The following is a 27,527-nucleotide window of genomic DNA, read 5'->3' on the forward strand; positions in this document are numbered from 1 at the left end:
GCCAAGGAGACAAATGGGAGAGAATAGTGCGTTGATTTCATTGGCTCCTTAAAAAAGGGATTTAAAGCGGGGGCTGGCCCAGTGGTATAGTAGTTAAGTTTGCATGCTCCACTTTGGTGGCCCAGGGTTCTCAGGTTCGGATGCTGTGTGCAGGCCTACACACTGCTCATCAAGCCATGCTATGGGGGTGTCCCACATACAAAATAGAGGAAGTTTGGCACACATATCAGCTCAGGAACAATCTTCCTCAAGCAAAAAGAGGGAGATGGGCTCATATAAAGCATCTTTTCCAACCATAATGCTATGAAACTAGAAATCAACTGCAAGAAAAAAGCTGGGAAAGTGACAAATACATGGAGACTAAACAACATGCTACTGAAGAAATTAAAGGAGAAATAAAAAAATATCTGGAGACAAATTAAAATGAAAATACACCATAGCAACTCATATGGGATGCAGCAAAAGCAGTCCTATGAGGGAAATTCATAGCAATACAGGCCCACCTTAACAAACAAGAAAAACTCAAATAAGCAATCTTAAACTACAGAATGAGTTTAAGAACAAGAGAAAGAAGAACAAACAAAGCCCAAAGTCAAGAGAAGGCGGGAAATAATAAAAATTAGAGGATAAATAAATGAAATTGAAACCAAAAATACAGTAGAAAGCATCAATGAAACTAAGAGATGGCTCTTTGAGAAGACAAACAAAATGACAAACCCTTAGCCAGACTCACTAAGAAAAAAAGACAGAAGGCTCAAATAAAGAAAATTAGAAATGAAAGAGGAGGAATTACAACAGATACCACAGAAATACAAAGGATTATACGAGAATACTATGAAAAACTATACACCAACAAATTGGACAATCTGGAGGAGATGGATAAATTCTTAGACTCATACAACCTCCCAAAACTGAATCAAGAAGAAATAGAGAATCTGAATACCAGTCACAAGTAAAAAGATTGAAACAGTAATCAAAAACCTTTCAGAAAATAAAAGTCCAGGACCAGATGGCTTCTCTGGAGAATTCTACCAAACATTCAAAGAAGATTTAATACCTATCCTTATCAAACTATTCCAAAAAGTTGAAGAAGATGGAACAGAACACTTCCTAACACATTTTATGAGGCCAACATTACCCTGAACCCAAAGCCAGACAAGGACAACACAAAGAAGGTAAATTACAGGCCAATATCACTAATGAATATAGATGCAAAAATCCTCAACAAAATATTGGCAAACTGAATACAGCAATACATTAACAGGATCATACACCATGATCAAGTGAGATTTATACCAAGGACGCAGGATTGTTCAACATCTGCAAATCAATCAATGTGATACACTACATTAACAAAATGAGGAATAAAAACCACATGATCATCTCAATAGATGCTGAGAAAGTATTTGACAAGATACAACATCCATTCATGATAAAAACTCACAAAAAAATGAGTATAGAAGGAAAGTACCTCAAAATAATAAAGGCCCTATATGACAAACATCATCTGTTTATATGACAAACAGCCAACATCATATTCAGCAGGGAAAAACTGAAAGCCATCACTCTGAGAACAAGAACAAGACAATGGTGCCCAGTCTCACCACTTTTATTCAACATAGTATTGGCGGTTTTGGCCAGAGCAGTTAGGCAAGAAAATGAAATAAAAGGAATCCAAATAAGCAATGAAGAAGTGAAACTCTCACTCTTTGCAGATGACATGATTTTATATATAGAAAACCCTAAAGAATCCATTGGAAATCTATTAGAAATAATCAACAACTACAGCAAAGTTGCAGGGTACAAAATCAACTTATAAAAATCAGTTGCATTTCTATACTCTAATATTGAACTAACAGAAAGAGAACTCAAGAATACAACCCCATTTACAATCGCAACAAAAAGAATAAAATATCTAGGAATAAATTTAACCAAGGAAGTGAAAAACCTATACAATGAAAACTATAAGACATTATTGAAAGAAATCTATGACAAAGAAATGGAAAGATATTCCATGCACATGGATTGGAAGAACTGACATAGCTAAAATGTCCATACTACCTAAAGCGATCTATAGATTCAATGCGATCCCAATCAGAATCCCAATGACATTCTTCATGGAAATAGAACAAAGAATCCTAAAATTCATATGTGGCAACAAAAGACCCTGAATAGCTAAAGCAATCCCAAGAAAAAAGGAACAAACCTGGATGCATTGCAATCTCTGACTTCAAAATATACTACAAAGCTATAGTAATGCAATCATCATGGAGTACTGGTAGAAAAACATACACACAGATCAGTGGAACTGAACTGAAAGCCCAGAAATAAAACCACACATCTACGGACAGCTAATCTTTGACAAAGGAGCTAAGAACGTACAATGGAGAACGGAAAGTCTCTTCAGTAAATGATGTTGGGAAAACTGGATGGCCATATGCAAAAGAATGAAAGTAGACCATTATCTTTCACCATACACAAAAATTAACTCAAAATGGTTAAAGATTTGAAGGTAAGATGTGAAACCATAAAACTCCTAGGAGCAAATATAGGTAGTACACTCTTCGACATCGATCTTAGAAGGTTTTTTCCAAATACCATGTCTACCCGGGCAAAGGAAACAAAAGAAACAATAAACAAGCGGGACTTCATCAGACTAAAGAGCTTCTGCAAGGCAAGGGAAACCAGGATCAAAATGAAACGACAAGCAACCAACTGGGAGAAAATTTTTGCAAATCATATATCCAACAAGGGGTTAATCTCCAAAATATATAAAGAACTCACACAACTCAACAACAAAAAATCAAACAACCTGATCAAAAAATGGGAAGAGGATATGAACAGACATTTTTCCAAAGAAGATACACAGATGGCCAATAGGCACATGAAAAGATGCTCAATATCACTAATCATCAGGGAAATGCAAATCAAAACTACACTAAGATATCACCTCATACCCATTAGAATGGCTATAATCACCAAGACAGAAAATAACAAATGTTGGAGAGGATGTGGAGAAAAGGGAACTCTCATACACTGCTGGTGGGAATGCAAACTGGTGCAGCCTCTATGGAAAACAGTATGGAGATTTCTCAAAAAAATTAAAAATAGAGATGCCCTATGACCCAGCCATCCCACTACTGGGTATGTATCCAAAGAACTTGAAATCAACAATTCAAAGAGACTTATGCAGCCCTATGTTCAATGCAGCATTATTCACAATAGTGAAGAAGTGGAAGCAACCCAAGTGTCCATCGTCTGATGATTAGATAAAGAAGATGTGGTATATATATACACAACGGAATACTACTCAGCTGTAAAAATGACAAATTGTGCCATTTGCAACAATATGAATGGACCTTGAGGGAACTGTTAAGCAAAATAAGCCAGAATGAGAAGGACAAACACCATATGATTTCACTCATATATGCAAGATAAACTAACATGTGGACAAAGAGAACAGATTAGTGGTTACCAGAGGGGAAGGGGGTTAGGGGCTAGGCATAAGGGGTAAAGGGGCACATTTATATGGTGACTGACAAATGAGAATGTACAACTGAAATTTCACAATTTATAAACTATTCTGACCTCAACAAAAAAAGTACAAAAAAAAAAAAAAAAAAAGAAAAAGATTGGCATCAGATGTTAGCTCAGGGCCAATATTCCTCACAAAAAGAAGAAAAAATATTTAAAAGAAAACAACAAAAAAGGGATTTCAATGGCTGTACCTATCCCTGCCTTTCCCGGCTCTGCTGTGAACTGCTCTTGCTCAGGCCCTAATTATTTCTTCCCTGGGATATTGCAACAGCCTCCTTACTGCTCTCTTGGCCTTCAGTGCCTCCTCCCTCCAATCTATGTCTCATACTGAAATATAAGGTCATATCAGGTCAAGAACTTGCTTATAAATGGCACTTATTACCTCCAGAGTAAAGTCCACATATCTTTAAGCATGGAATTCAAGACGCTTGATGAACTTTCCCTGATATATTTTTTTATCCTCTTTTCTGACTGCATGTTACCCTCACCTGTAATGCCCCTCCTCACCTTACCCACCTACTAAAATCCTCATTCACCAACTCCACGGGGAAGCCCTCCCAGATCCTCTAGTTGGAACTGATCACTAGCCTCTTTAAAAAAATAGATGATTTTATTAATTAATTTTAAATTGGCTTTTATTCCTGTTAAAGTTGTACTGCAAATAGCTTAGAGTCAAATATTTCCACAAGTCATGTTATGCAAAACAGCCGTCCCCTCTACTTTCCTTCCTTCTGCTCCCCAGAGGCAACCACTTATTCTTTATCAGCTGTTTACATTAGTAATTTCCACATCTCTAAATAATGTGTTTATATTGCCACTTGTCTTTTTCAGTTTTAGACTTTTATATTGTTTTCCCATTATGGAAAAGGAGAATTTAGCTCCTACCTAACTCCCTTTCCCTGCAAACACACCAGCTTCCTGTCTCCCACATAGTTATATTTTGATCTGATCAATAGTCAGTTTAATATTACAGTTCTGTAAACATTACTTACAGCTGAACCATGTAGTGATACTATCGTTACTTCTCTCTCTCAATATCATTTTCCCCCCTGGAGTTAATATTGTCTTTATTTTTTCATTTGCTTAGTTTTCTGTGCACTTATTACTAAGTCAACTTAAAGTTTTCCCCAGTTCTAAAAATCTGTCAATATGTTCAAACTCATTAGATTTTCTATCAGTTTCATTTTTTTGAAGAAATCGTTCCTGAAGCCTTCTGGCCTGCTGCAATTTAAACTGGCTCCCACTAGGCCTGCCACTCAGGTGTTCCCTGGGGATTTTCCCCTCACACTCATCCCAGGGATTTCCTTTGCCTCTCTCCATATTGAATCTCCTATTCCTGGATCCCATGTCTTCCTCTTTCTTAGTTCTACACCCTCATTTTGCTGGAGTACATCCTTCAATATCTTCTCAAAAAAGAATATATAGACAGGAATGTTTTTGAGAACTTGCACATCTGAAATGTCTTTAACCCTTAATTGATGATTTGACTGCATATAGAATTCTAGGTTGGAAATAAGTTTCCCAGTTTCCCACAGCATTTTGAAGGCATTTTACTAGTGCATTCTAGTTCCCCGGTATTGAGAACTCCAATCAATGCCTTTCTAATTCTTGGAATGAGTTCTGTTTTTTTCCTCCCTGAAAATTGTAAAATCTTCTTTGTCCTCAGGTTTCTAAAATTTCACAATGATGTAAATCAGCATAGGTTCATTTTCCTTCATTGTGCAGGTGACTGGAAGGGCTCTTTTAATCTCAAAATGTGTGCCTATCGTTCTGGGGAATTTCTTGAATCACTTTTTGATAGTTTTCTTCTTTCTCTTTTTTCCATTCTTTCTTTCTGAAACTTCTATTCTTTGGATCTCCTGGATGGGACCTCAAATTTTCTTGTATTTTCTCTCCTATTTTTCCACAATGTTTTCTTTTTTGGGGATAGCTCCTCAAGTTTCTTTCATTTCTTCTGCTTTCACAGTTTTAATTCACAAGAGTTCATTTTTATTCTCCGACTGTTCCATTTTTATAGCATGCTGTTCTTTCTCTAAGGTGTAATAACTCACCTCTCTGATGAGATAAATGGTAGCTTATATTTGTGTGTTTCATCCTGGTTTTAGTTTATTTCCCATAGGTTTCTTTTTGTGTCTCTGATTATTTTGATCTTAGTCATCCTAGGTGGTTTTTGTGTCTCAATTCCATTTCTGCTTCGCTTAGCACTTTGTCAACTTGTACTTCTATTTCATTTTGTCTTTTATTATCTGTCTCCCCCACCATACTGTGAACTTCTTGAGGGAAGAAACAATGCCATGTTCTTCCTTATGTTTCCACCCTAGGCTCTTGAAAAATACTTGCTGGATTGAATTAAAAAGCTTGTAAGGTCTTTGGGGACAAATACTGTATCTTTTTCAACCTGACTTTTCCTACAGCACCAAGAAGCAAGTGTTATAAATGGTGAGAATACTAGAAATGTTTCCTACTTTGAACAGTTTTTACCTGAGATCTGCAGTGTGAAGTTTCCTAATTGAGCCAATCAGAAAGCCCCTGGCAGAGAGGAGCAGCACCCCTAGTGGGGACAATGGGAACTTCTACTTGTCCTGAAATGTTTGATTTTACGAGAATCTATGCCTATATAACTAGTCTGGTTGTAAAGTTAAGATTTAAAAAACTTTAAGAAGTAGTACCACCACGGTAATTTTGTCAATTTTCAAAACTGACAAAAATATATGTCTACACAAGACTCGTACGAGACTGTTCAAAGCAGATTATCCATAAAAGCTAAAAACTGGAAACAACTCAAATGTCCATCAAGTGGTAAATGGGAAAGAAAATACGATCTACCCACAGAATGGGATATTCTTCATCAATAAAAAGGAATGAAGGACTATACATGCTCTAACATGCATGAACCTCAAAAACAGGATTCTGAGAGAAAAAAGCCAGACACAAAAGACTACATAGCATATGATTCTGTTTATACAAACAGACCACACAAAAGGAAAATCTATAAAGACAGAAAGTAGATTTGCAGTTGTCTGGGCCTGGGGGGCGGGAACAGGTGTGACTGCAAATGGGTACAAGAGATCATTTTGGGTGATCGAAACATTCAAAAATTGGATTGTGATGACAGTTGCATGACTCTGAATTTACAAAAACCATTAAATTACATATTTCAGATGGGTGAACTTTACGGTATGTAAACTACACCTCAGTGAAATTGTTAAAAAGTAATTCAACTCCTCAACTCAAATTCTAAGTAATGTTTAATGTAGAAATGTGTAATGTAGAAAATGACAGTGTGTGACCACCTTAATCTCATCCAATCACTCTTTGATGTATGTTCTTTCACACATTTTCCCTGCATATCATTATATATATATGTGTATATATATATATACATACATAAAATTAACATTACTTACACACACATACAATATCACTATACTGTACATAAAGTTTTGTAACTAACTTTGCTTGCTTGGCAAAATATCTTGAATAAGAAGGATGAGTTTCTCATCAGAGAAGTAACATGATCATCTCTGTGCTGTAGAGATTAACCAAGGATGGAGAACCCAAAGGCAGGGACCATATAGGAGAGTACTGCAACCGTAGCAGGCAAGAAGCGAAGAACACTGTGCTTGCACATGTGAACAGGTTGTGGGGCGTGCCCTTGACCTCCCGGTCACCCTCGGGATGCAGGGGAGAGTCCTACTTACACTTTGAGAGAGATCCATGGTGTTCCCAGCATTGCTGTAGTGATCCACCTCCAGAGCCACAATATTCCCAGTCTTCATGAAGCCAACCTGCCAAAAAGGAGAGTGATTTCTCCACAATCCCCTTGCTCTGTCTATCTCTAATCATTTCCTCCCATCTACGCTACCTGGAGGAAATGGAAAGAACAAGACATCACACCGTGAAAACAAGGTGAACTTAACGGGTGAAGAGGAGAGGAACCAACAACTCCCCAGTGACGTACCCCCGGCTCCTCACCTCTGGACACCTTCTCCCCAGACTCCTCCTTCTCTCTACCTACTCCCAGCTTCTGGCTCTACCAGAGGGAGTGAGGAGGGAGAAAAGAGGATGTTGGCATTGAAAGGGTGGGGGTGGGGTGGTGCTGGGAAGAGAAAATAGGAAAGATGCCGGAGAGTTCCCTCACAGCTTTTGGCCAGCAAACAATAAAAGTTACACTTTGGATGAGCATGAATGTGCTTTTACTTCCCTGACTTTATGTAACCATCAAACCAAACCCTACAGGCCATTTCGTAATTGAGGAAACAGATCCCAAAAGACCAAGTTACTTTCTTCAAGCCCACTAAAATTGGGGAAGTGGAGAAATACAATCACTTTTGGGGAGTTAAATTACAAAACAAAGTCAGAGAAGGTCAAAGGGGAAATGCTCAAAGCCAGCTCATGGGGAGAGAGGGCTCCCAGGTTTACAGAGCTAGATGGGACGTGTAAGGTTATACTAGCGTGTAGAGAGAAGGGTGCATGGTCAGAACAGGAACTGGTCATCCATAAAAGCCCAGAAAAAGGACTGTCCCACAGGGAAACGGGGCAGTGCCCAGCCGCACATGGTCTGGCAGGTAAGATGCCCACCCTAAAAATGTGTGCCGGTCTAGGCCCATGGGAAGTATCACTTCTCGTTGTAAATTACTAAGTGGTCATTATGAGTTTTACATCAGGTTGTGAACACATTAACATTAGGCCATGCTGCAGGATGGATTTGCCCCGGGTCTGTTGACAAATCATGTTTCTGAGCCTGAGCGGACAAAGACCCCTCAAATTCACAAAAGTCGAGAACACCACCCCGTGGCATTGCTTGGGAGATGGCCCACTAGCTTTCCCCAGCATCACCCCTCTGTGCTGTTGGCTGATTTGAATTTCTCTCATTGCTAGTTCTTCTTTGAACTTCTACAGATAGTCATGGAAAAGGTCAGAGCACATCCCAGAATCCCTGGATCTTCATCCCCAGGTTTCCCAATGAGATGGCATTGCCCGCCTGGGCACAGCCCCCGACATTGAGAACCTTGTATCTGGCCAAGAAAGGATGTCTGCCGCCGGTTATCAGCATGTCCTCGTCACGATCCAGCATGCAGCGCACAGGGCAGCCGGTCCTGAGGGAGGCAGCGGAGGGTGAGAAACCTGGGAGTCTCTAGGACAGCCCAGCCCCGTGATTCTCAGGGAGGAGAACAGCAAGGAAACCTTCTCTTCCCACCTGGCACAGGGCGCAGACCCGCACTGGGCTGCCTCACTGTCGAGGCCCTGCGCTGTACCAGGTGAGGAGCATGAGGAGGTGAGGTGTGTCCTTGTGCTTGGGGCCCTCACAGCCAGGTCGGGAAGATAAGACACGGACATGTGCATTGGGACATAAAGAACCAGGCGAGGTTTCCCTCATCCCTATGCCCAAGAGTTCCAAACACAGACAGCCGTGGAAATGCAAAGCAAGGGGAATCTAATTCCCAAAGGGGGAAACCAGAAAGCCTTCCTGGAAGAGGCGACCTTATTCTTCTTCCCAGAGTCCACTGGGAGAACTCACTTGTATGCAGCCAGGGCCACTGCTGTGGACACCACAGTGCTCCGGGTCTCCTTCCCTCCAAAGCCTCCTCCCAGTCGCTTCACTCGGACCAAAATTCGATTTGCTGGAACCCCCAACATGTTTGCAACAAAGGACTGGGGGCAAAATAAAAATCACTTGCACTGAATGCACCATCTGGACTGACTTCAGGCCTGACCCAGAGCCTGCCTAATATGCACAGGCCTAATTACTGCTGTGAGTTCTGAAATCCCTTGATTTGATGATCCCCCTCCCCTCCCAGTGCAGCCCTTGGGTAGTGGTGCTGGGGTCTGGCACCCAGCAGTCACTGCAGACTGAATTCAGACACTTGTTTTAACCAGAGGGGCGAGCAGCTGGTCACAGCATACTTTCAGAGCCAAAACTCATTCCATCTGACCAGGAGCTGGTGGGTCATGAGAGCAGGACAGTTACCAAAAATGCTGGCTACCACTGTCACATCACAGGCAATAGAGAGATGCGGGATTTTTCGCTGCAGAAATTTATTTGAGCTGCTGCAGATAATTTAATTGTTGCTGTGGCTGTTGCTTAGCCCAACCCCTTCATTTTACAGATGAGGAGACTGAGGCCAGATATGATTTGACCAACGCCATGTAGCACTGGAATGATAACAGCTAACACTTACTAGGCTCTATACAAATGTTATAACTCATCTAATCATTATAACAACCCCTCCAAGCCCCAGTGTATAGATGAGAGAGTTTATGTAATAAGCTCAGTGACACCAGCCTGTTGGTGACAGAGTCTGGCTGCAGGACCACTACCCCCAAACCTCCTTCTGGACCAGCCCAGGTCTCCCTCTTCACATTCCCACAATGCCACTCTTGGTCTGCTGGGAACTCTGAAGCCCACCCCAGGCCCCTGAGCTGAACCACAGGATACCTACTTGGGTCTTCATGGGGTTCTGTGTAGACGCAAAGAGCTCCATCTCCCCTGTCTCGCCTTTTGGGACAGCGATGGTGCAGTGCGTCTCCAGGTAGAAGTGCTCTTGGCCACCAATGTGCAACTCTCCTGGGGAAGCAATAAGACTCCCACAGTGAGCCCCAGGTTGGAGAGGGGGCGAGCTTGCTTAAGGAGAGAGTGTACATGTCAAGTGCCTCGTGCAGGAACCAACTGCTCACAGGTACCTCTAGGTTCCCCAGCTGGGGTGGAAAAGGGTCTCAAAGTCTTACCCATCTGGGAGCTGAACTCCCACCCCAACAAAGAAACTAGAATGACATTGCAATGCATCAGGCATGAAGCTCTCTTCTCATTGGAGCCAGTGGAAATTGAAGATTTTAAAACTATAGTTGTAAAATATTGGAAAAGGTAAAGAAAGAATCAACAGATGTGATTGAAGAGCTGAAAATGTCTTCTAGAACCGAATCTATCAGGCCTGTTGGAGAATTGACTTACTAGTGACTTAGTGATGCACAATAGCCAAAGTAGAAAACAATTCCAAAAGGAGTCTGAGCAGCAGCCTTGCCCTGGGTGAGAACAATGGACGTATTTTCACAGTGTGGGGGGTCGGGGAGAAGGGGAAGGGAGTGGGGAGCACTAGCCTTCAGGGCCACGGGGAGGGCCAGGGGTCTGTGTGGTTAGAGGCCCAGCAGACCCAAGGGCAGCCAGGCAACTGTGGCAGTTATCTTCCCTAGACAGTCTTCCAAATCCGACACACTGTCATCTCTCTAGAATCACTTAGACATATCCAGCCTAGAGTCAGGAGAGTGGAGATTAAGGTGACCGAAATTCTTTCCCAGCCAACTGTCTACTGTTTTGTTACAAACATCAGAGGAGCTCTTCTGCTAGGAAGTGATAGGAAATCACCTCCCTATCCCAGGACTCAAGTTATAGCTCTTGAATCTCATTCAAAAACCAGGGCCGCCCAACCCCACTGCTGCATGGTGCAGCTGTACCTGAAACAATGTTATCTGCTTCCGAAAAGCCCTTCTTGAGGTCTCCTTTCTCAATCTTCAGCTCAGATCCATAAAAGGAGTTGTGTTTTATAGCATCCTGAGGGTCAGAAAGAAGCTTCAGTGACTTGGCTTTCAGGGGGAGGAAGGTGGTTTCCAACTGGGGGACGAGAAGCTCTCGGAATTGTTGCCTTTCCCTTCTCACATAGGCATCTCTATTAGCTTCTTATACAGACTTAAAGTAAGCTCATGTGTAGCCCAGGAAGTCATGTTCCTCCATCTCCTCAGATATAGACGGACAACCTTGGATCTTGAGGAAAAGCAAAGAATCCCTTAAGGAACCAGCTGGAGCTGAAATTGAGAAGGAGAAGCTCCCTTTGGCCATTAGTAGACTGAGTCTAGGATCACGATGGGGAGGGTTTCATAGGACCACACAATCCCGGGGCTGGAAGAGATTTTAAAACCTAACTAAAAGAAGACATGGCATACATACACAATGGAATACTATTCAGCCACAAAAAAAGACAAAATCGTGTCATTTGTGACAACATGGATGGACCTCGAAGGTATTATGCCAAGTGAAATAAGTCAGACAGAGAAAGACAAATACCATATGATTTCACTCATATGTGGAAGATAAACAAACAAACACATAGTTAAGGAGAACAGATCAGCAGTTACCAGAGGAAAAGGGGGTGACGGGAGCATGAAAGTGTTTGTAAGGGGGCACATATGTAGGGTGACGGATAAAAACTGGACTGTTGGTGGTGAACATGATGCAGTCTACACAGAAACTGAAATATAGTGATGTACACCTGAAATTTACACAATATTCTAAGCCAATATGACCTCACTAAAATAATTAAAAAAAAAAACCTATCTAGTCAAATCCCGTCTCTGCTCGAATCTCCTCTAGAGGATCCTAATAAAGGTGCCTCCAGGGAGCTCTCCTCTCTACAGGGCAGCCCGTCCTAGTTACCTCAATTGTGATAATGGCTGGAAGTTCTTCATAGGTGATTTTCACCGCTTGAGCAGCTCTCTGTGCATGTTCTGGGGTGTCGGTGACCACAGCGCCAATGATGTGCCCAACACAAGTCACCTAGAAACAGAGCCAGAGTGTGAAGAACATAACTAGACTCCTCATGAAGCAAATTATTTTGGTTTGTTCAAAAAGGCCAAGGAAATCCCTGCTCCCACAATTTCCTGTTAAGGCACATTTTAGGAATGCCCTGGGACCTTTTCATTTCCTTATCCTACTATTTGGGGTTATGTGCTTCTTCATAAGTGTTTAGAATCAGTAGAAGTGAAATAGGAGTTGGAGATCTCTCGTATCAGGATGGCAAACTTGCTTCAATTCTAGGGCCAATTCTGATGACTTAGTACTGGTGGCCTGTTGAGAAGCTGCCCACGATAGAATGTGGTGATTGATTAGTGATGTCTGTCAAGAGCAGCAGAATGGGAGGTATGGAAGCAAGAAGTATATCTGTCAACACGAACTCCAACACCCTTGTTCTTCATGGGAAGAGACAGAGACCCAGAAGGCAAGATCACAACTGGCTCATTACTAGACCATGACTAAATCTTAGCCCCTGATCCCAGTTTCATTTTCTTTCCACCACCCCCCTCTCTTTTTATTTTCCATTTACCAGATTTATACGTAAACCTTGTCAAAGGCAGCAATCATGTCTTATCCTTCATCTGGATGCCCAGAAGCAGTAGTTCCCAACTGCTGTTTCTTAGACTTGATGACCCATAAACCAGTTTTTTTGTTAGATTTATAGAATAATGATTATTGTTTTCTTTTCATTTAATAATTCAGTCCCTATAAATCTTAATGGATCTCCTTCAGAGGTAATTTTCTTCCAACATCCCCCCAACAATAAACATAGAAAAATTGCCAACTCTTCAGTTTGGAATATGAAGTTTATGACAACAGGAACCAATCCTTAGCATGCCTGTCTCTGATATTTATCTCTTCAGGACCCAATTGAGGTATTGACTTAATTGGTTAACACAGTGGTTGTTGAACCTGGCTGATTATCACTGACTGTAATGTTAGCAATGGTCTTAGAGGCTCTTGAAGCCTGTAGAGTGATTTGTTCTTCTTTCAAATGCTCTCCTTTTGCAGTCCTTGTTTCTCATGGTTGTAATTTTTCACTCTCTTCTTCACTTTTATATCAATAACAAGGTGAATTTGCCCTTCTGCCACACCTACCCTCCACCAATTTGCAACATTTGATCTGTATTGGAATTATAAAGTGACCGTCTGAAAACTGTCCTAAAAGAATATGGATTTTTGTAGCAGCTGTCTTTCTTGGAATGTTTGGAAACTTTTTTTTTTGGCAGAACTGCCTGTATATAGGTGAAATGAATAGATGAACTTTCATGTAAGTGAATTATCAATACATGTAGTGGTGGTATCATGATTTCTATTCTGGCTAGTTTGTTTAATATATTATTATTTTCTTTTAATAAAGGAGCATAATACTGTACCCTTAAGAACCAGATTGTTAGTTCAAATATAATCACCAGCCTTGTTTTAATGCCACTTTGGCATGGAGTCATCCTACTATGTACAAATAGCAGCCATTCATTAAATAAACAAGTAAACATTAAGTTAAAATTAGAAGTGCTACCAGGCATATTCCATCCTTTTACTGATTGTCCTGAATACTTGCCAATTGGATGACAGCCACAATATGTGCAAATGTATCATCTTTTCAAGATTATGGATTTGAAGGAACGAGCACAAATTGAAATTTAAATACCCATTCCACTAACTTCGTAGGAAAAAAAAATCCAGGACATACCTCATCCTTCGCAAGGACTGTTTCATCATTAAAAAGTCCAGTTTTGTTACTCCCAGGAATATCATCAGCAGAGAGAAAGCAAACAAACCCTGGCACCTTCTGAGCTTCTGAAGTATCAATGGACCTGCAAGAATAAGCCGTGTGAGGCACCAGGTGAAAAAACCGAAGAGACAGACCTGTCACCTGATTGGATAACTCTGTCCTCATTTTGATGGTTTTTCCCCCACTCTAATTCCTCCCCTCTCCACTTTCTATCCTATCCTATTCTACCCTGTCCTATTGTATTCTATTCTATACTATTCTATCCTATCCTATCCTATTCTGCAAGTGTTGATTGAATGCTTACCACGTGAGGCCACTGTGCTGAGTGCTGCGGCGGATAGGAGATGAATAGGACAGGCCCACCCACATGGACCTTATACAAGGCCCTATTTTGGTCTCCAAGTACAAGAGAACCAAATCATAGTGTGCAGCATTTACTCGGAGAGCTCCAGATAAACCCACATCACAGCTAATGCCCATCGAGAATCAGCAAATGGGGGCCCTGCTGTCCCACCGATCCAATGGCCCTGGACATCATCACACAGCCAGATTTCTCTCCCCACATTCAGGGAGCTATCCCAGCCTGGCGGGGTACCCCGGCCATAAATAGGCAATTCAAACCTCAAAGGGAGACTGCCCGGAGAGTTTGTCATTTCTAACAGTCTGAACTACGTACTGCTCACTCTGGCCCATGTCCCCATGGGGAAATAGGGCAGAGGCCCCTAGAGAAACGTATGGAAACCCCTCTGAAAGTACCAAACAACTTCCAAACAGGTAACCCTCACCAGAGCCCCAGAAAGTCATTGCCATTATCCCCATTTTACACTCGGGGAAACTCAAGCTCAGGGAAGTTAAGTAGCTTGTCCAAAGTCACCAGCCAGAGAGCAGCGTAGCTGGGATTAAGACTGAGGTTAAGTCATGAAGAATGCCCAAGTCAGGGCCGCTTCTGCTCTACACACTGCCTTCCAGGAGCGTGCAGCCGGGAAAGCCCTGATCGGTGCAGTTACTACAAAGTCCCTCCCCCACCACCCCCATCCTCCTGCATCCATTCAGATATCACTCGGATGGAGCAAAGTTGTTTGAGTGTAGACGGTGCAGGTCATGGTACTGTCAATATGGGCTCCAGACAAGGAGAAAGGCAAATGAATTTACCCTGTGGTTGGACACCTGAAACAAACATTTTCTTTTTCAGGGACCCGGAAAAGTTTATTTTTCTGTTAGCTTTTATCTGTGTCCAGGTCACCATTCCTGGAGCCTATCTCCAGGCGAGGAGCAGCAGCAGAGGAAAGACCAATGGTGAGATCTGATCCCTAATCCATGAAGTGGCAGGGCCCAAGGGGGGTTTCTGCTCGCTGCTCTACTCGCAGGGTGTGCGTCTGTGCCCACCAGGGAATCAAGCTCAGTCTCTGGCCTGAACATCCAGGGGCAGCGCAGCCCGGGCGCTAGTGCTGCCTGGCCTCCAGCTCCGGCTCTGCCGCTTGTGAGCTGCGTGGCCTGGGGCAAGTAACTGACCCTGCCTGTGGGGCCTCAGTTTCCTCATCTGGAACATACACATGAAAATGGGACCTGCCTGTAGGGTTGTCGTGAGGAATAAATGAGCCAATATATGTGAAATGCTTTAAACCAGACTGCAGCAAATATTAAATGCCATATGAGTGTTAGGTATTATTGTCATTATAGAGGTGGCAACTCTTGCCATTTGGGCTCTCAAAGTTCGACAAATAGGTACACGCGGCTGTTCTCTGCTAGGTATTTTGTGGACACTGATCCTCACAACAACACCCTGTTACATATGGGGAAACTGAGAGCTGAAGCACGCAGGCCAAGGTCACGGTTGCTAAGCCCTGGGGTGGGGATTCAATCCCAGGTCTGTCAGACTCTAAGGCCGTGTTCCTCCCCCCAGCGCTGACTCCAGTTCTCCCGACATCTTGCACTGGAGTTTAGCCCAGTGTCCAAGGCGCAGATCTAGCCTGGTCCTGCTAAAGATCTTCAGCAGCCCCTCCTTGCTTGCCCAGGGCCAAGTGTAATCTCCCTGATCAGCACTTTCCTAACTGGCCCTGCCTATCTCACCAGTGTCATCACCTCCCCCTCCCAGGCACCCCTGAGCCCCTACCCTCTCCTGCTCCTCTCCAGACTGGTTTTCAGATGAGTCCCCATGCTCCTCTCTAGACCGGGAGACCCTGGGGGACCCTCGTTATCTCGGCATCTCCAGTGCCTGGCAAGGTGCTCCCAGCGCCCTCCTCCCGGGTGTATTTACTACACTCACTTGATCTTGGCGTGGGCCCGGGTGCTGGTGACCAGCCGGAGGGACAGCTCATTCTCATAGCGAGGGATGTCGTCACAGTACACGGCCTCCCCAGAGGCCTGCAGGGCTGCGGCCAGGTGGGGCAGGGGCCGGCCCACCATGTCCTCCTCAGACTGACCATTGGGCACCTCCTGGAACAACACGGTCACCAGTCAGGCTGAGCTGCAGAGGACACTGTTCCCCTACAGGCCCAGGGAAGCCCTGGAGAGCTTCAGGCCAAAGCAACCTGAGGAGTGAATGGAGGAGGCAGGAGGGCACCCGGCAAAGGAAACGGAAAGGCAGATAAGACATGACTGAGCAGGTCGTCATAGTATCACTCTACCCAGGAACAGCAACAAAAAAGAGGAATTTCCATGTCCATTCATTGGTGGCTGGGTAAGTAAATTATGTGCTCATACAATGCAGTAGTATGCAACTGTGAAAATATGCTTCTGAAGAATTTTAATTAGAAGGGAAGAATGCTCATGTTAAATGTAAAAAGAAGACATAAAACGTTGTTTGCTAGTGTGTATAATGATTCAAATTCTGTAGAAAAATATATTATAAATATAATGTACACATGTCCATATAGCATAGGAAAAAATGGAAAAAAATAAAAAATATATATATAATGATGATTTTTTCCTTGGAGGTGGGATTTTGGGTGATTTTTATTTTCTTCTTTATACTTTTCTGTATTTTCCAAAATGTTCTAAAGTGTATTCATTTTTATAATAAAATTCTGTTTTATGTGTGTGTGTGTGTGTTTTTTTCCTGAGGAAGACTGGCCCTGGGCTAACATCCGTGCCCATCTTCCTCCATTTTATATGGGATGCCGCCACAGCATGGCTCACCAAGCAGTGCATCGGTGCACACATGGGATCCCAACAGGAGAACCCTGGGTCGCCGCAGGGGAGCATGCGCACTTAACCGCTTGCGCCACTGGGCCAGCCCCTGTTTTATGTGTTTTTCAAAGTAATAATAATAAGGGCCAATATTCATTGAATGTTTACTATATACCAGGAACTATCTGAGCTAGTTACTTTTACTAATGCGTTTAATCCTCAAAACCATCCTAGAAACAGGTGCCATCATTGTCCACATTTGCAGGTGGGCATAATTAACTCATCCAAGTGGCAGAGAGAGGAAGTCACTTGTTATAGTTATGAATGGCAGAGTTAGGAATCAAGTCTTGGCAGCTGGGCAAAGAGTTCACGTTTTGGACTACTACACTCTCATGCAGGGATCCACAAACTGTGGCTGATGGGCCAAATTTGGCCCACTGTCTGTTTTTATAAATAAAGTTTTATTGGTACATAGCCACATTCATTCATTTATGTATTGTCTCTGGATGCTTTTGTGTTACAATGACAGAGTTGAGGAGTTGCAACAGAGACTGTATGGCCCAAAAAATCCAAAATGTTTATAGGAAAAGCTGGCTCTTTACCTAGCATCTCTTAAAACACTGCTATTGAGGGGCCGGCCCCATGGCTTAGCAGTTAAGTGCACGTGCTCCACTACTGGCGGCCTGGGGTTTGGATCCTGGGCGCGCACTGACACACTCCTTGTTTGGCCATGCTGAGGCGGTGTCCCACATATAGCAACTAGAAGGACGTGTAACTATGACATACAACTATCTACTGGGTCTTGGGGAGAAAAAGGGAAAAAAAGGAGGAGAATTGGCAATAGCTGTTAGCTCAGGGCTGGCCTTCCTCAGCAAAAAGAGGAGGATTGGCATGGATGTTAGCTCAGGGCTGATCTTCCTCACACACACACAAAAAAACATTGTTATTGATAGAAAGTTGGTCTTTTGTTTTGTTTTGTTTACATGCTCAAGAGAACTCCTGGCTTTGCACATTAGTACCACAGAGGCACCAGAAAAGACAAAATGGAAAAAAATTTTTTTTCTTTAAGGAGCAGGTGAAGATGAGAGTAATCTCAAGAGAGAAATTTAAGTGAGCAAGGGGAAAATAGCTTCATTTATATTAATATATGATTCCCATTTTCTTCGCTGGATATTTATGCAAAACAGCAAGGAGTTTTAAGCACCTACATACAAGTCTAGTAGGTCATTTGCCAATGGTTAGCATCACCTGATGTGGCCTGCACGGGCCCCTGATATCAGCTGAACACCCACTGTACTCACTTGGAAGAGCTGGACGTTGGCGGGAGGGTCTTTCTGAAAGAGTAAGGTGGCGCTGGTGAAGGTGGGGTCCAGTTTACCACACTTCTGTGGAGGCAAGACGACAGAGGTGATCACGACTATTTCCATCATTGATCCCATCCTTGGTTGTCCTCAAGTAATAAAAGTAACAACTGTTCCCATCATCTCCTCATTTTATACTCATAGCACCGGCTAGACCTACCTCAACATCTGAATGTGGGCTCTGAGATCTCAGTATTTAATAACAGCCTCAACTTCTCTCCTACCACCCTTGCACCTGCATAATGAATGGTTTGTGCTTCCCCCCAAAACGCCAAACAATTTCCCTTCTTCCTGCATTTGTGCATGCTGGTCTCTCTGTTGGGAATAAACTGCTCCCCCAGCCTTCATGGAAAAGTCTTCCTTTTCCTCCTCAGTTTTGTGGAAAATATTTAATGATATGGGAAATGTTCAGAATATAATCTTAATGAAATCTAGGGGGACATAAAACTCTATATACAGCATGACCCCAAATCTGTTTAGAAAATAATATACCCAGATCAAAAGGTAGGAAGATGATAGATACATAGGTAGCTGGATGGAAGAACAAATAGAAAGAGAGAGAGAGAGATGGAGCAGACAAACAGAAGGACAGATGGACAGATAAATGTAGGAAAAAGATCAGAGGAATAAGCAAAAATATTAGCCATGCTTTTCTCTAGAATCTGAAACTAATTTTAACTTTTTCTTTATACATTTCTGTATTTTTTGTTTTCCACAAGTTTGTTTCTTTTATAATCAGAAAAAATAGATATTACCAATGTTTTTAAAAGAGGGATTTCACTCTGCTGTCCTCACATCTGTGAAGCCTTCTCTCCTTTGTGCTCCCCCACGCTCCATCTCCTCAGTCGCCACACTAGGCTGACCTTTACTAACCGTGTTCTCTCCCACTCTAGGCTGCCCCCTAGCACCTGGTGCAATCTTACTGTATAAGAGGTGCAAAATAAATGAACCAATCTCAGGAGCTGAGCTCCACCTCAGCCAGCACCCTCTCCTGAACACATACCCTTTCAGTGACCACATTCCCCCCCAGCTGTAGCAGCCCCACTCTACATTCTCCCTCCACACTCCACATTCCCATTCTAACTCCAAGGCCACAGTTGTAACAGCTATACTGCTGGAAGGATCATCTGGTCTACCAGGGGGTCCTTTTGCAGATTTTACAGCTGGGACTTAAAGAGAGTTGTGACCTATTCAAGTTTTCACATGAAGTAATGTCACAGCCAGGACAAGAACCCATGTCCCTGACTCTGCTTCTCAGCCACCCAGTTGGCTCCCATCTCCATGTGGCTCCCTGGGCTGTGTCCCTGGTCCTTGCCCCTCTGCCCTTAGACATCTAGAGGAAAGGAGCAAGTTTACCACTTGGTCCACAGCACTCTCTCGCCCAGAACAGCCTCCCAAATCCCAAACAAAAGTGCTGCAGAGAGTCTGTTCCTTGCCCAGGCCCCACACTCACATCTTCCAAGTCCTCTTTGCCCAGCTTCTGAAGCACTGTCAGGTAGAACTTGAAGAAGAAGCTGAGGGTGAGGGTGCGCCGGAACTCCACCATGCCACCAGGGGCGTCCGGGGCGAGTTGCAGCTCCTCCGCCAGGCCTGCACACACGTCCTGCAGCAGCTTCTCATTCCAGAAACTGCCAGAGAGCAGGTCATGGGAGATGGCTCCCACCCAGTCCTCAGAATCATTTGTGTGGAGTGGTATGCACAGGGCCTCGGGGTCATATGAAACTTGGTTCAAAATTTGGCTCAGATATTTATAGTTATGTGACTTGAGGCAAGTTACTCAACCTCCTTGAGCCTCAGTTTCTTCGTCTTTAAAAACAGATACAATAAAAAAAAGACCACAATAATAATAATAATAGTTAAATCTATTGAGTCCTTTCAATGTACTAGGCAATGTCCTAAGTGCTTTATATGAAATATTACTTTCAATTGAAATTAAAAAGTGTAGTAGGTGAAATTTTTATACTCATTTTACCAATGAGAAAAACAAGGCATAGGAAGGTTATGTTAACTTGACTTATATTACCCATCTGGTAAGTGTTGGAGCCGGGAATTGGAACCAAGGAGCCAAACTCCAAAGTTAAGCTTTGTCTATCCATATAGTTATTGTCAGGATAACATAGGATAGTGCCAGTGAAGTGCTTGGTACAATTGCTGCCATATAATAACCATAGGAATAGTAGTCGTCGTAGTAATAGTTTAGCAATAGTAATAGTAGTAGCAGCAATAGCAATAGTAGTAGTAGCAGCAGCAATATTAATAGCAGTAACATTAGCAGTGGCAGATGCAACAACAGTAGTAGTATTGGAAGCAATAGCAATAGTATTAGTAGAAGCAGAAGTAACAGTAGTAGCAAAAGAAGCAATGGTATTAATAGTAATAGCAACAACACCAGTAATACTACTACTAGTAGTGGAAGTAGTAGCAGCAGTGATACTACTATTAGTAGTAATGGTGACAGCAGCAGTACTAGTAGCAATAGTAATAGTGGTTAACGGTAGCAGTAATGGCAGTAGTAATAGCATTAAGAGTAGCAGCAGTAACGCTATTAGTAGTAATACCCAAAGTAGCAGCAGTAATACTAGTAGCATTAATAATACTATTAGTAGTAGAAGAGACAGTGATAGCAGTAGCAATAGTAATAGTAGCCACAGTAGTAATACTAGTCATAGTAGTGATAGTAGTAGGAATAGCAGCAGTGATAATAGCAATAGTGATGGTAGTAGGAACAGTAGTAGTAGTAGTAATAATACGAGTAGCACTACTGGTAGTAATTGTAACAGTAGAAATATTGGCAGTAGTAGCGAAAGTAATAGTAGTTGTAGCTGCAGTAGCAGCAGTAATAGTATTAATAGTAGTATAGTAGCAGCAATGGTAATAGCAGTATAGCAGTACAAATACTATTAGTAGTGCTATTAGTAGTAATACTACTAGTAGCAACAGTAAAAATAGCAGTAGTGGTAACCGTGGTAATAGCAGTAGTAATAGTAGTAGCAGCAATAGTAATACTACTAGTAGTCATAGTAGTAGCAGCAGCACTAGCATGGCAGTTGTAGCAGCAGCAGTTTTATTTTACTGGTAGCTCTTACTTTGACAGCTGCTTCTCAGTGGTCTTGAGGGCTGAGATGGTCCTGTCGGCCATTCCGCCATAGCAAAGGGCCAGCTCCTTTACCTGGGTGGTTCCTGGCTGGAACAGGACCCTCATGCCGCAGGTCACCTTGGCTATGTCATCTTCTCTCCGGGAGGACTGCTTGAACGCTGAGAAATATTCACCCTAAAAATAACAGGGAAGAACCTGCGTCCCACCTCGTTTTGCAAGGACTGCAAAATGGTGAGCCTGAAACCCAGGGACACGCGGTGAGGTGAGGCGGTAATACCATTGCAGATCAGCAAGGAGCTGGTGGCGGGCATCAAAGATCGAGGCCTAGCTATCACATTGTCGGGAGAAGTTCCAGATAACGTTCCCAGAAGCTGGGAAAGCGTCAGGATTTCTCCCTGTTAGGCAGGGAGACTGAAGGTCACGGAGAAAGGAGAACCGGGTGCTCTCAACCAAACCAACAGCTCGGGGAGGGAAGGCACTTGCACAAAGTCTCCTCAGAGACCCCTCAGCCCCCACGGCTCCCCATCCCGGGGCCAGTGTCAGAGCCCGCCCGGCCTCTCTGGGACTGTGCTGAAAGCTCTGTTGGCCTGGCTGCCTCTTGAGCAGATACAACGAGATGCCAAAGGGTGTTTGAAACACACCTTCAGCTTGTGGCCTCCGCAGACACTCTCTCTAACTTGTCTCTCCTACCAGTCCACTGGCTACAGTTAGAATCTTCCTGAAAGAATCGCACTATGGAACGATAGCTGCCTCTGTGCTTTGAACATACTTTTCCCCCTGGTCCAAGCCAGGTTCTGTCCTTGGGGACAGGAGGGGAGCGTGAGTCGCTTTCCAGGTAAGAACCATCTGATGTGAAGCCCTTTCTGTGTCATGTTCCACTCGAGGTTTGAACTCACCCTGGCACCACAAATTGTGATTAACATCAAAGGCGGGAGGTTTCAGGAAAGGTTTAGTGGAGAAAGCACAAGGAGGCCCACTGTTGAGGCCACAAAATAGCCACAGGCTTTTCTTTGAAGAAGCCATGGAGACCCCACCTGATGAAAAAGCTAGTTTAGATTCCTGGGTGTCAAACACCGCCCTGGGGCAATGAGCCCAGAGTGTGAACTTGGTTCTGGAACAGAGGTTCCAGCACTCACTTCCAGACTGTGACAGGCCACGGTGATGTTTTCCCTGCGATGCGGTGACATGTCGCTGTCAGGTCATCAACTGTTCCTTCTTGAGAAAGCTTTCCTAATTCTGGGTGTTAAGATCTTTCTTTCATGACATGATTTTTTTGTTGTTAATGTCCCTACCTGGCAAAATAAAAACCGGGGTGGGCTCTGCCTGTTTCCTCCTCCTTTCCCCACCTCCTAATGTCTTTAAAATGTTTACTGATCTGTGAGATACAGAACTCTGGGAATCACTGCTCAAAATGGTCTGTAAGGACAAGCTAGGGAATCATTGAGAAACCACCTCAGGGACATAATTGCTCTAATTTAATTAGCATTCTCATTAGGAGGCCAACATTAGCAAGGGCAAAACGGGCCTTGTAACCCTGGCTAAAGCACTAGGTGTGGTGAAGCCTTAGTGCTCTCCTTCAGGGCTGGTTCCCGGCCTCGCTCACTCTTCTAAAAGGCCCGTCACGGAACGTGTCTTGAGCTGTGTGATCAAGAGCTGCAGAGAGACAGAGAACCTCACCAGGCCGAGCCACCACAGGCCCCAAGGAAGAAGAGCAAGGTAGCCAGAGGCGCCCAGACCTGCCCGAACAGGCCAGAAATCCCGCTCGTGAAGAGAAATCCGCCCAAGCCAACCCAGAGCAAGGTCAGCGAATAAACGTCTGCTCAAGCCCAAGGTCTGCACGTGAGCATTTGACTCACAGGCAGCTTATCCACTCAGCACGCAAACCCCACGCCTCACCACGTGAAACCCAGTCTCCTCTGTTCTGTGCTGTGAGCTACCAGCTGGTGATCTCCACTGGCCCCCAGACATCTGCCAGGAACCTTATGAATTATTTCTTGTCAGTCCTCACAACAACCTGCCCAGTAGGTACCACTATGCCCATTTTACAGATGAGGAAATTGGGGCTCAGAAGAGTGAAAGGCCTCGCTCAGGATCACACATCTAGCCATCTGGTTTTACAGTCCACGCCCTGAGCACCCCAACCCTCACACTTGTCACCGTCCAGAGAGGAATATGGTTGGTTAAAGGCAAAGTTCAGAGACGAGAGCACCAACTTAAAGTTGAGAGATGCTAAGGTTGTCCCGAGGGGACTCTGGTCTCCTTGTCCGGATCCCGGCAGGAAGAGGAGCGACTCAGGCGCAGCGTCTCACCTCCCTGCTGTAGGGGATCTCGATAGTCAGCAGCACCTCCTCCGGACGTAGCAGGGTCTGTCTGTAGCCGGGGAAGAAAGTGTGGTCCATCTGAATCGTCCTCCTGGTGCCTGTACAGAGGCCAGATGAAGGGGGATCAGTGGGAGAGCGTGGACAATCCAGTAGTGGGTGCTCCATCCTGGTCTCTGATGCCCACAGTCAGAGGGAGTGGCTGGCACAATGGGGGCCAAGGTTCTCCATCTGAGATCCCTAAGCAATGGTGTTTGGCGAATGTTTAATAATAAATTCTTTGAAAAAAAGATAAAACCCTGATTATAGTATTTGCTAGTTTCTGTGGTATAAATACTCCCACCATACTAATTTCAAGCTACCAGAGTGACGTCACTGACTGTGAAGCCAGAAAGAGGGTAGCAAAGGGTTGACACAGTAGGCTGGTATCCTCTGACAGGCCTGCTTACAAGGTCAGCCATTGCTGTCCTCTGGGAACTAGGATCCAGGAGGGTTCCCACCATTCCCTGATAAGAAGGATGCACTCTGCCTGAACTGTTTGCACAGACAGGATGGTTTATGCTGAACATGTGCTTTCCTTCTGAAGTCTGGATTTTTGGTGTGTGACCAGAGCCATGTGACCAGCCCTCAATAAAGTCCCAGGTGCTGAGTCTCCAATGAGTTTCCCTGGTAGACAGCGCTTCACTTATGCTGTCACAACTCAACTTGTTGCTGGGGGAAATAAGTGTGTCCTGTCTGACTCCACTGGAGAAGACTCTAGAATCTGGTGCCTGGTTTCCTCCAGACTTTGCCCTCTGCATCTTTTCCCTTTGCTGATTTGGCTTTGTATCCTCCCACTGTGATAAGTCGTAGCCATGAGCACAACTCTCTGCTGAGCCCTGCGAGTCCTCTTGGCAAGTCATGGAACCTGGGGGAGGCCTGGGGGACCCTCCGACAAGGAAAGCGGCACAGTAGTGCACCATTATCTGGCGTTTCCACTCTGCAGGTACACTAGATGGGAAGGAATAACCTCAAGGGCATAGACATAGTAAAATGAAGTAGAATAATCAGGAAGTGGTAAATTTTGAGTCTTTATTACCTTTGTTTTTAATATAATTTATCTTATGAGTTTATATAATTTAATTTTTAATAACGTCCAAATTTAACAAACACCCACAGGCTCCTGAAAATCCTGCCATCAGCTGTGGTGAGCCTGCGCATTCTGGCTCCAGCTCACCACTGGGTGAGGCATCAGTGACAGAGCCTGCTGTGAATTCTTGACAAGGAAATGGCCCAGCTCTCCTGGCCCCCAGCCTGGGTCCATCTCCCTTGCAGCTTCTGGGGATCCTCAGGACAGCTGGGTCATTGAACTTTGGGCTCTGTTTCTCCAGAATGTGACCTATCTGGAGAGCCTTTTCTCCCCACGACCCTGTTTCCCGACCCCTGCGTGAGGCAGCTCACCTCTAGACACGATGGTCAGCTTGGCCCCGCTGGCCATGAACACGGGGTTGAGGTCGGAGATGGGGCTGGCGGTGATGATGTTCCCTCCGACGGACTAGGACAAGCAGAGACCGCGTGTGAGAGCCCAGCCAGGAAAGCCTGGCTTACCCCGCTGGCTCCCGAACACAAGGTGGGAGGTGACACCTGTGGATGGAAAACCCCAAGGACTTCCAGCCCCTGTAGACACAAGACTGGCGCCGTGAGAACTTGCACATTCAGAACAACGTGCAAAACTTGAGATCCGAATGCTCCTGCGTGGGTCCCAGCTCTGCAATCCCCAGTCGGCAAACCAGGGCAAACGCCTTCAGATTTGTTTGTTTGACTTCAGCCAACCTTTTTCTGAGAAGGTCGAGGTGGTTTATCACTGAGGTCATGGAGAGTCAGGAAAATAGAAATATAAGATAAAGATCAAGGAAAATGAGGAGGAAGCCCTAGGGATGAACAATCTGCTCCAAGTGGATCTGAGCTTCCTGGCAACTTGGCAAAGAATCAAGCACAATGTTCTCCTTGTTAGAAAAGAGGAAGAAAACCAGTTGCACAACGAAAGCAAATCCTTCCTGGAAGCGGATTCCAGCTGTGCTGGGGACGCAGAGGGCTTTCTGAGTCTGTTTCCTCATCCACAAGTGGCCGTGGCCGGTGCTTGGGGTGGCGTGCAGGAAATGGGAGTAGCTATTTCGCTTTATTTGGGTTTTTATTTTAATTTAAAACAGTGAAAAATAAAACAGAAGGGATAGCTCTCCTCGCAGGGCCTCTGATGGCACCAGGGTTGTGAACACCGTTTGCAAACTGGGAACTTGGGGGTCAGTCTGAAGGCTGATTGTGAACAGTCACCAGGTGGGCCCCTCCCTCCTCTCAGGGGTCTCCCTCTGGTTCTCCTCCGACTCTGAAAGGAAGTCCCGCTCCCTATTTGGCTGCTCCCTAACTTCTCTCATCCACCTGCTGACAACCTCGGCCAAGTCCAGGAAGAGATGGGCAGGCGGCACCATCTCTCCAACCTCAGGGGTCAAGACTGAGCCCCAGAGCGAGTGTTTCCTGGAGTGGTCCGCAGTCTGCCTTCATCAGAAGCGCCAGCGGGCTCCATCCAGCCCTACCAAGTCAGAATCTCTGAGGGCGGGGCCTGGGAATCTGCATTTTTAACAAGCACCCCAGATGGTTCTAAACATTAAAGTTTGAGGCCCACTGGGTCTGCAGCAGAGGGCAGACTAGCTCCCCAGCCTTGTGATGAAAGGTCCCGTCCCCTGGGCCTTGTGGGACCCTCAACAGGGACTCACCGCCACAGCCTTGACCTGCCTCCCAGCAAACCAACGCAGCTGCTCCAGGACGCCTCTGAACACCTCTGTTCTGTGGGCAGGAAGCTCTGCAACTGCATCGAGCAGGGTCTTTTCCACACAACTCAGGGGGCAAGCGGCTCCAAAGGAGATACCTGGGAACACAGGCTCAGAATAACAGCGATCCCCTTCTCAGCTCGGAAAACGCTCTCATACACAGCTCCTATCACACTTTACAGCTACCAGAGTGAGGCCGAACCAGGACTCACATCGTTATATGGATAAAGACATTGAGGCCCAGAGAAGTTAAGTGATTTGCCCAATGCCACACAGCTAATAAAAGAGCCAGGACTCAACCCCAGGTCTCTTGATCCCACAACCAGAGTGCTCTTTTCCATAGATCAGTGGTTCTCAACTCAATAAAATCAGATCTCTGAGAGCTAAGTCCTGACAGTAAGTGGCTTTTTTTAAAAAGCACCAAAGAAATCCCCCCTCACCCCCATGGCCCTGCCTCCATGAGTGATTCTAACATGTAGCCAGGATTGAGAACAACTACTGAAAATCTCACAGCCCTTGGGGCTGTCATCCTACCACGCATGCTCAGTGGAGGAAGGCAGTGAAGGGGTGGGCCCCGTTCCCTGTGCAGGGCGGCTCCAGGAGCCGCACGGGCCACAAGACCAAAGGGAGGCTTTCCTGGCACCCCCCACCCCATGTGACCAGTTCCCAGCATCCCAGCCCCTCTGTGGGCTCAGGTGAACCTCCCCTTACCCTCGGCTCTGTGCTCCACTGAATTCAGCTCGGGGATCCAGGCTGGGCAAACGATCACAGGAAACAGCCTGTTCTTAAACTTCATCTCGATGCCTGGAGGGGAATGGGAAGCCTGAAGTTACAGGCTCGTCCTTTATCACCAGGACAGGCATTGGCACTTTTTCCACCACTGCACACAGGATGTACGACATATTCACAGTCGGGACGTGTTCTGTGGGCGTCTCGAGATTCGGAGGGCAGTGGACAAGATGGGGGATCAGTGTGTGTGT

General features: G+C 44.8%; 1 protein-coding gene across 3 annotated transcripts in view; it reads right to left on the reverse strand.

Annotated features, from left to right (window-relative positions):
* Positions 1–27,527, reverse strand: part of XDH (xanthine dehydrogenase) — a 64,081-nt gene that overhangs the window by 14,889 nt on the left and 21,665 nt on the right. For all 3 annotated transcript variants that reach the window (XM_087436955.1, XM_087436953.1, XM_087436956.1), the window contains 15 exons: positions 27,259–27,351; positions 26,494–26,645; positions 25,184–25,277; positions 23,735–23,844; positions 21,415–21,599; positions 19,782–19,956; positions 18,269–18,352; positions 16,105–16,274; positions 13,797–13,920; positions 11,966–12,085; positions 10,990–11,086; positions 9,981–10,105; positions 9,059–9,192; positions 8,549–8,636; positions 7,239–7,325 (listed from right to left, as the gene is read on the reverse strand). In XM_087436955.1, coding sequence (XP_087293081.1) covers positions 7,239–7,325; positions 8,549–8,636; positions 9,059–9,192; positions 9,981–10,105; positions 10,990–11,086; positions 11,966–12,085; positions 13,797–13,920; positions 16,105–16,274; positions 18,269–18,352; positions 19,782–19,956; positions 21,415–21,599; positions 23,735–23,844; positions 25,184–25,277; positions 26,494–26,645; positions 27,259–27,351 — 1,838 coding nt within the window. The remainder of the gene's footprint in view (positions 1–7,238; positions 7,326–8,548; positions 8,637–9,058; positions 9,193–9,980; positions 10,106–10,989; positions 11,087–11,965; positions 12,086–13,796; positions 13,921–16,104; positions 16,275–18,268; positions 18,353–19,781; positions 19,957–21,414; positions 21,600–23,734; positions 23,845–25,183; positions 25,278–26,493; positions 26,646–27,258; positions 27,352–27,527) is intronic.

Source organism: Ceratotherium simum, chromosome 11 (assembly GCF_057802395.1).
Source record: "Ceratotherium simum simum isolate JZ-2026a chromosome 11, ASM5780239v1, whole genome shotgun sequence".
Taxonomy (NCBI): Eukaryota; Metazoa; Chordata; class Mammalia; order Perissodactyla; family Rhinocerotidae; genus Ceratotherium; species Ceratotherium simum.